Source organism: Mandrillus leucophaeus, unplaced genomic scaffold (genome assembly GCF_000951045.1).
Source record: "Mandrillus leucophaeus isolate KB7577 unplaced genomic scaffold, Mleu.le_1.0 Scaffold143, whole genome shotgun sequence".
Lineage (NCBI taxonomy): Eukaryota > Metazoa > Chordata > Mammalia > Primates > Cercopithecidae > Mandrillus > Mandrillus leucophaeus.
The window spans coordinates 3,464,025-3,472,970 of record NW_012101399.1 but is presented as its reverse complement, the minus strand read 5'-3'; the positions used below and the strand labels follow the sequence as shown (position 1 = coordinate 3,472,970).

Sequence of the window (8,946 nt, the reverse complement as noted above, 5' to 3'; positions counted from 1 at the left end):
TGGCCAGCTAATTTTTGTATTTTTAGTAGAGACGGGGTTTCACCATGTTGGCCAGGCTGATCTCGAACTCCTGACCTCAGGTAATCTGCCCACCTTGGCCTCCCAAAGTGCTGGGATTACAGGCGTGAGCCACTGCACCCGGCCCCTTTGTTTCTTTCTCTTGTCTGATTGCCCTAGCCAGAACTTCCAATACTGTGTTGAATAGGAGTGGTCACAGAGGGCATCCTTGTCTTGTGCCGGTTTTCAAAGGGAATGCTGCCAGTCTGTCGCCCATTCAGTATGATACTGGCTGTGGGTTTGTCATAAATAGCTCTTACTATTTTCAGATACGTTCCATCAATACCTAGTTTATTGAGAGTTTTTAGTATGAAGGCGTGTTGAATTTTGTTGAAGGCATTTTCTGCATCTATTGAGATAATCGTGGTTTTTCTCATTGGTTCTGTTTATGTGATGGATTACGTTTATTGATTTGCATATGTTGAACCAGCCTTGCATCCCAGGGAGGAAGCCAACTTGATCGTGGTAGATAAGCTTTTCGATGTGCTGCTGGATTCAGTTTACCAGTATTTTATTGAGGATTTTTGCATCAATGTTCATCAGGGATATTGACCTGAAATTTTCTTTTTTTTGTTGTGTCTCTGCCAGGTTTTGGTATCAAGATGATGCTGGCCTCATAAAAGGAGTTAGGGAGGATTCCTTCTTTTTCTATTTTTTGGAATAGATTCAGAAGGAATGGTACTAGCTTCTCTTTGTACCTCTGGTAGAATTCGGCTGTGAATCCGTCTGGTCCTGGACTTTTTTCGATTGGTAGACTATTAATTACTGCCTCCATTTCAGAAATTGTTATTGGTCTATTCAGGGATTTGACTTCTTCCTGGTTTAGACTTGGGAGGGTGTATGTGTCCAGGAGTTTATCCATTTCTTTTAGATTTTCTAGTTTATTTGCGTAGAGGTGTTTATAGTATTCTCTGGTGGTAGTTTGTATTTCTGTGGGATCAGTGGTGATATCCCCTTTATCATTTTTTATTGTGTCTATTTGATTCTTCTCTCTTCTTTATTAGTCTTGCTAGCAGTCTATCTAATTTGTTGATCTTTTCAAAAAACCAGCTCCTAGATTCATTGATTTTTTTAAAGGGTTTTTCGTGTCTCTATCTCCTTCAGTTCTGCTCTTAGTTATTTCTTGTCTTTTGCTAGCTTTTGAATTTGTTTGCTTTTGTTTCTCTAGCTTTTAATTGTGATGTTAGGGTGTCAATTTTAGATCTTTCCTGCTTACTCTTGTGGGCATTTAGTGCTATAAATTTCCCTCTAAAACACTGCTTTAGCTCTGTCCCAGAGATTCTGGTACGTTGTGTCTTTGTCTCATTGGTTTCAAAGAACTTACTTATTTCTGCCTTCATTTCGTTATTTACTCAGTAGTCATTTAGGAGCAGGTTATTCAGTTTTCATGTAGTTGTGCGGTTTTGAGTGAGTTTCTTAATCCTGAGTTCTAATTTGCTTGTACTGTAGTCTGAAAGGCTGTTTGTTATGATTTTTGTTCTTTTGCATTTGCTGAGGAGCGTTTTACTTCCAATTATGTAGTCAATTTTAGAATAAGTACGATGTGGTGCTGAGAAGAATGTATATTTTATTGATTTGGGGTGGAGAGTTCTGTAGATGTCTATTAGCTCCGCTTGGTCCGGAGCTGAGTTCAAGTCCTGAATATCCTTGTTAATTTTCTGTCTCGTTGATATAACATTGACAGTGGGGTGTTAAAGTCTCCCACTATTATTGTGTGGGAGTCTGAGTCTCTTTGTAGGTCTCTAAGAACTTGCTTTATGAACCTGGTTGTTCCTGTATTGGATACATATATATTTAGGATAGTTAGCTCTTCTTGTTGCATTGATCCCTTTACCATTATGTAATGGCCTTCTTTGTCTCTTTTGATCTTTGTTGGTTTAAAGTCTGTTTTATCAGAGACTAGGATTGCAACCCTGCTTTTTTTTTTGCTTCCCATTTGCTTGGTAAATATTCCTCCATCCCTTTATTTTGAACCTATGTGTGTCTTTGCACATGAGATGGGTCTCCTGAATATGGCAGACCAATGGATCTTGACTCTATCCAATTTGCCATTCTGTGTCTTTTAATTGGGACATTTAGCCCATTTATATTTAAGGCTAATATCGTTATGTGTGAATTTGATCCTGTCATTATGATGCTAGCTGGTTATTTTGCCCTTTAGTTGATGCAGTTTCTTCATAGTGTTGATGGTCTTTACAATTTTGTATGTTTTTGCAGTTGTTGGTACCCCTCATGGGGTTTTTAACAACACGGGGTAGATAAGATATAAACCTTTAGAGAAGCATAAATTTTAAGATGATAATTAACACTGAATGTTCTCTCTTAAGATTTGCAAAGAAGCCAGTGATTGGTGAGGACAGTGATTCGACATTTATGCAGCCGGATTTTGTTTTTAATAATAATGTGAATTTTATCAGCATACAAACTTGCTCACAATATTGAGACATACAAAATGGGAAGGCTTCTAAACAAGCTAAAATGTGTAAGAAAACTTGTTAACTCTAAAATGAATATATTGGAGTTTGTTGAAATTTCTGCATTTGGTTGGAATCAGTTTTAGGAAGGCTTCATGGAAGTTAAATTTTAATCAGTGCTTTGGGGAAGAGACGAGATTGAAGGCATGGAATGAAAAGAAGGGCATTCTATCTGTCATGGGAAAAATATGCCTAGCATACCTTCTGTTCCTCCTCTTTCCCTCCTGGTCGACATAGCAAACTGCTATTCATCCTGCAGCAAATGCTGTCAACAAAGTGGTCAGGGAAGGGATAGAACGCAGCTTACACATACACATGTACAGTAAACTCTAGATTCATATCCTTGGAAATTATGTACTGGAGTGGATGAGTCAGCGAGTAATGAGAATAAAAGTTTAGAATGGGATAAAAAACATACTTGATGGTGGTTTGATATGTATTAGGAGTTTGGATTCATTTGAGAACCGGGAGCTGTATTAAGTTTGGAGCAAGTTGATTCCACTTTAGCTATTTTGCCTTTCTGTTTATTAAGCTTTAACTTTTTTTTTTTTTTTTTTTTTTTGAGACTGGGTCTTGCCTTGCCACTCAGGCTGAAGTGCAAGTGGCATGATAATAGTTTGCTGCAGCCTTAACTTCCTAGGCTCAAGTGATCCTCCCACCTCACCCTCCTGAGTAGCTGCAATCACAGGCACACGCCACCATGCCTGGCTAATTTTTTTGTTTGTTTTTTGTAGAGGCAGAGTCTTACTATGTTGTCCAGGCTGGTCTCTAACTCCTGGGCTCAAGCAGCCCTCCCACCTCAGCCTCCCAAAGTGTTGGGATTACAGACGTGAGCCATTGAGCCTGGCCAACTGTCTTTTTTAAAATTAGGGCTTGGGTTTTGTTGGTTCAGCTCTTAGCTTGCAAGAAATGCAGAAAACTTATGTCAGTGTCTGACAAATGTTAGCAATTTTGTAAGTGTGCTAATACTTTGGTTATTTAACTTTATTCCTGTAGTTGTAAAAAAGCACCATGATTAAAATGACCTTTATTGGCAGTATTCTAAAACCTCATGTTAGGGTGACATTCTTCCCTTTCCCCAAATTTTAATACCCATCCCAGCTTTCTAGAGCAAGAAATTGAAGAGCATTTTCCTCCTGTGTTTATAATCCCAACTAAAACACTATGTAATACATGTTGGAAATATTACTGTGCTCTGTATATGTAAGTATTATTTTTTTTTGCCCTAAATTGGCCTCTAGGAATATTAAAGTAGATGTACCCATCTGATAAGAAAAAGTGAGCTAAGTAAGTAACTTGATAACTAGGCATTCAGCAAGTCTTTTTCTCTATTTCATAGAATCAGTGTCACCTTAAATTATAAAATAGGTTTGAGCAAAATTTGGGTATTCTTGAGATAGAGTCTTGCTCTGTCACCCAGGCTGGAGGGCAGTGGCGTGATCTCATTCACTGCAACCTCCGCCTCCTAGGTTCAAGCAATTCTCCTGCCTTAGCCACCTGAGTAGCTGGGTTACAGGCGTGTGCCACCACACCTAGCTAATTTTTGTATTTTTAGTAGAGAGAGGTTTCGCCATGTTGGCCATTATGGTCTTGAACTCCTGGCCTCAAGTGATGCGCCCCCCTCGGCTCCCAAAGTGATAGGATTGCAGGCATGAGCCACTGTGCCTGGCTGAAATTAGTGTATTCTTTAACGTTTATATTTTTCATTAATTCACAGAAGAGTTGTAAAAAAGGTAACACGCAGTTGACATTCCATTTTTCCAGAAAGACAGATAATTACATACTATAGAGGATGACTCAAAAGTCTCTTTCAAGCCACTGACTTCCTAAACTAATGAAGGCCTATTCAAAGTCACTTCATTCAGCTGTTTGTTTTGTTTTGTTTTGTTTTGTTTTTGAGAAATACAAAGATACATGTAAAGTTTTACTTACCCGATTTTAAAAACAGGCTACCAAAATTTACCCAAATATATTACAAAATGAGACTGTTTATTACAAAATGAGACTTTTTTTTTTTCCATATTGTGACTCCACTAAGTGGGTAAAAAGTTCAGGACAGAGATGGAAAGGAAAGAAGGAAACAGGAAGAAGTGAAACTAGGAAGGTGGTGACAGTGGCACATGGATGAAGAAAGAGAGATTAGCAGCCATGGAGAATTTTGTAATGTAAGTAGAGAGAGAAAGAGAGGGTAGGAAGACAGGCTTCACTGTTTGTAAAGTGTAAGGGAACTACCTCTTATACCCTGTCATTGACTAGGGCTGAGTTATGTAGTTCTATCTCCTCTTGCAAAAGACTTACCACTTCTGGCAACTCTTCATTTTTTCGTATCCTCGAATTTTCATCGACATCACTCTAAACAGCACAGCCGCAGAAGCATGGAAAGGGGAGTTATTAGTATGGAAAGGGGAGTTGTTCTTCTGCTGGTGTAGTGGTCCGATTGAGTCCATGGGTTCCCAACCTTACCAGAGGTGATAAAACTGTCAATTCCTCTGGGGCCAATCTTGCTCCTCCAATGTGTTTTTGGCCCTAATGGGGTCATGGTTATTTCTAGACTTCTGAGACTTACTGTGGCTTTGAATTGACACAAACACAAATTTTCTGTCAAAGGCTAGAGTGATGGATGTTATATACCTGAATTTTCTTTGAACATTTTATTTTAAAAGAGATACTTTGGGCTTTTCATGAAGCCAAAATTCTGGAACCCTAGAGCAGTCTATTATATCTGTCAACACAAGGACTTTACTTAAAAAGCTCCCTACATAAGCACTTGGATGTGTAAACAAGATCCTTTCACAGATCTTTTTCTCTTCCTCTCCATATCCCAACTTGTTTTGGAGACTACTTTTTGAATTATAAATCCCTTTCTGCATTTCTATTATTAATTTTTATTTGTAAAATTGCTAAAATGGCCATTTAACCTGCATTTAAAATCTGGGAATGTGGGGTGATCATCTTTGTACAGAAATTACCTAATGACCCTGTCCATGCTGTGCTACGTGTTTAGGTGGAATAACACTCCCATGGATGAAGCACTGCACTTTGGACACCATGATGTATTTAAAATTCTCCAAGAATACCAAGTCCAGTACACACCTCAAGGAGATTCTGACAACGGGAAGGAAAATCAAACCGTCCATAAGAATCTTGATGGATTGTTGTAATGGTCTCAAATCCCAAGATTTAAATCACTTACCTATTTAATTGTGGAAAATGATTATGAAGACCGTGTGTATTTCTATCTGGTAGTGATGTATATTTTACATTTGTCATTTCAGTGTTACTGGAGTTTTCTTCATTGTGTGCACAGGACAAATCTGATCTCTTTGGGAAAAAATAGAAATAAAACAGTCTCCCTCCATAATGTGAGCAATATTACCTCGTGCATTGTATAATTTGATGTAAAAGAAATAGTTACCAATGCTAGCTTAATTGTGTGGTCTTCCATGATTTATTTGTGTTTTGTGAATTTTCAATTTATGGTGATGATCTGCTGATATGCATTTATAAATTAAGCTCTGTTGTACAGTCTGTCCAAATGGGTCAAGGTTGCCTTTAGAAGCAAATAGTGTGATTTTCAAGACTTCAAATACAAATTTAGTTTGAGTGTTTGAACAACTATATGCACTTACGGTTGTGTGTTTAAAGTGTCTCTCACTCTAGCTTCACGATGTGACTCTTAAACAAACTATAATAGTTAACAACTGTTAGTAAGATAGACCAATTCTGATTAGACTTTATCAGGGAATCTGTTTAAGATATGTTTGGTGACCAAAACATATGTGTGAATGTAGTTATAATACTTTTGAAAATTTTTCCTTTTTCTATATCCCCTTAGTCCAGCCTCTCTTCTCATTTAGCTCTCTGCCTCTTTCCTTCAGCTGGGAAAGTGAGTGCTGGCATACTATGCAGTTTTTATGTTTTCCATAGTAAGTCAGAAAATGCCTCCTATTTCTGGCATCAGAACTTTGCCATTTGTCTACAGAAGACGAACCGGAGACAAAATTACTAAGTATAAATTAGTCAAGTTTACCAGTCTAAAAAACGAAGGGATGTGCAACCGCAGCTCTTTAAGAAGATTTTTTTTAGCTTCTAGGGTAAAGATAAATTCAGAAATGCTCTAAGCTACCAAAGTTATTCTGAAAGTATGGGAACTGCTACAACTAACATTTGTTTCCAAGCCTGTCATTAAGAGTCTGCACCAAGAGATTTGTCCTCCTTGGGGGACCATTGGATCATTCCAGATTTCTTGTGATTTTCTATTGTGTAATTCTTGGTGGGCTCTGTAGTTTAATAATAAGAAAAAGGCCATTTCATTTTAAATTGTGACCTATAATTTTCTTTGTCTTGGGTTGGTAATTCAGGATTCATTTGGAAAGTGGGTAAAAGGGGCTTCAAAAAACTGATAGAACAGGATTTTCTAGGAATTACACATACATTTTATCCTGTCATACCTCGAGATAGAGAGGCATGTTAGTGAGGATTTCTGATATTAAGCACACACACACATGCACACAAATGGACTTCTCTGAAGCTGTGTTTAGTGAAATGAGCTTAAGTACATGAATGTTAGTTGTTGCCACGTACAGCAATTTCCTTTTCCTTTTTTTTTCTATGAGCACACACTGCTGCTTCTAAGCTTTACCATGCCTGATGGCACCTCCAGGTGCGTTCATTTTCACTTCCAGTCTAAGCCAGTGGCTCCAGCCACTGCCCTCCCATTACCTAGACGGCACCTCGTTTGGTGAAACCACGGCCAATGTTCCTTAGCTGCACCAGGCCCAAAGCTGTTCCCACACTTGAGCTTCCGTGGGGAGGATGGTGAGTGAGCAGTTTCCTATCCTATGGATCTGTCAAGCCATGGAGACAGGTAGCATTTGCAAGATGCTGCACAGGAGCAGCATTATCCCCAAAAATATTACAGGGTAGACACGTTTTAACTGAAATCAATTGAGATAACTTTGCTCAAACAGCAGCGTGCTTTGTGTGACTAAAATGAAACATTAAGACAGTTCAATCATGTGACTTGAAGATTACCAATGATTTTGAGGCTTTTCTATAATAAAAAGAGGTTCTAACCATTATTTGGGAACAAAGAGAGTTTTCATCTTTTTTCAGATCAAAACCATTCTGTAAAATCTTTGTTGTTTAATTAAATGTGCCCTTATTTACCCCTGATGTTATTTATGACTATGTGCCGATTCCTGCTCGGGCTGTTTGCTGTTGGCTGGTAATAATATATTTGATTTAAATGCTGTTGACTGTGCTATAAACTGCTGCCGTCAGTAAACTCCAAAGATCTTTTTGTTTTGGCTTTAGTATCATATGTGCTTTTTCTGTATCATGAGAGCTCTATATGGTCATGTTACAGCTTTATATACATTGTTGTTTTTGCTGGTCTCATCTTTGGTAATAAGCTCTACCCTACTGCTGCCCGACACTGCCCTTTAGCTGCAGAGCTGGATTAGCTATTGACCATTTGATGCTGTTGTCTGTCTGGCAGGGACTGAATGACCCGATGTCAGATTTAGATTCTTCCTGGGGATTATACAGCTATGAATGTATTTGCTTCTAAAACCTCCCAAAGTGAATCTAATCTTAAAACTACAAGTTGTAAGTATTCTGAAATTGGGAAACATTTATTTTAAATGCAATCAGGTAGTGTTGCTTTTTACAGCATAATAAATATATGTATCAAAAAAAACTGTGTGAAAAAATGAATTTTCTTAAAACATTTAAGAGCCAGGAACTCCACTGAGCATACAGACCATGTCTGGTTGGGTTCCAATCCATTTCTAATGCCTGCTATAAAGCTAGGTACTACGCAAGGTGTCAGATGGGGTTACCACAATGACTAGGACAAGAATCCTGTGTGTAGTTCATCTTTGAAGGTGAGGGATATGCAGACATGTCTCTAGTCCCCTAAATGCAAACACTATCCTTTTACAGTTAGGAAGTGCTCAGTAAATACTTATTGAATGGAACCATTAAACATACCCTTGAATGAGAGGAGAGGTTATTTTCACAAAGCCTTAAAATTTATTTAGAGAGTTGAACCTAGTACTGCCACACTAGAATCTGAGTGTGACCAGCCAGTAAACCTCAGCTCCTAATTTATTCTGTGTGAGAATAGCACTCGCTTCCAATGCCAGAAATCCCTGGTCTTCAGAGCACTCTTTCCTTTCAGGCCAGGGGTTAGTGTATAGTTTTCCAACCATAGAGAAAGTACATGAATGCCATGACTGTTAAATTTTCATTTATCAACGTTATCTGTCACAAAGTAAGTTACTTTGCTAGAAGAGTCACTGCATTACCGGCATTTTAGAACTGCGATGAGCCAGGTACTATGCAGGGTGACAAGTGGGGTTACCACAATGATTAGAAGAGACATCAGAAATTCTCTAATCTCACTCACTCT

At 38.3% G+C, this 8,946-nt stretch overlaps 1 protein-coding gene across 1 annotated transcript in view; it reads left to right on the top strand.

Moving 5' to 3' along the window:
- The window catches only part of GLS (glutaminase), a 71,592-nt gene extending 63,360 nt beyond the window's left edge, over positions 1–8,232 (top strand). The window contains exon 17 of the mRNA XM_011974218.1: positions 5,536–8,232. Coding sequence (XP_011829608.1) covers positions 5,536–5,692 — 157 coding nt within the window. The 3' untranslated portion in view covers positions 5,693–8,232. The remainder of the gene's footprint in view (positions 1–5,535) is intronic.
- The last annotated feature ends 714 nt before the right edge of the window (positions 8,233–8,946 follow it).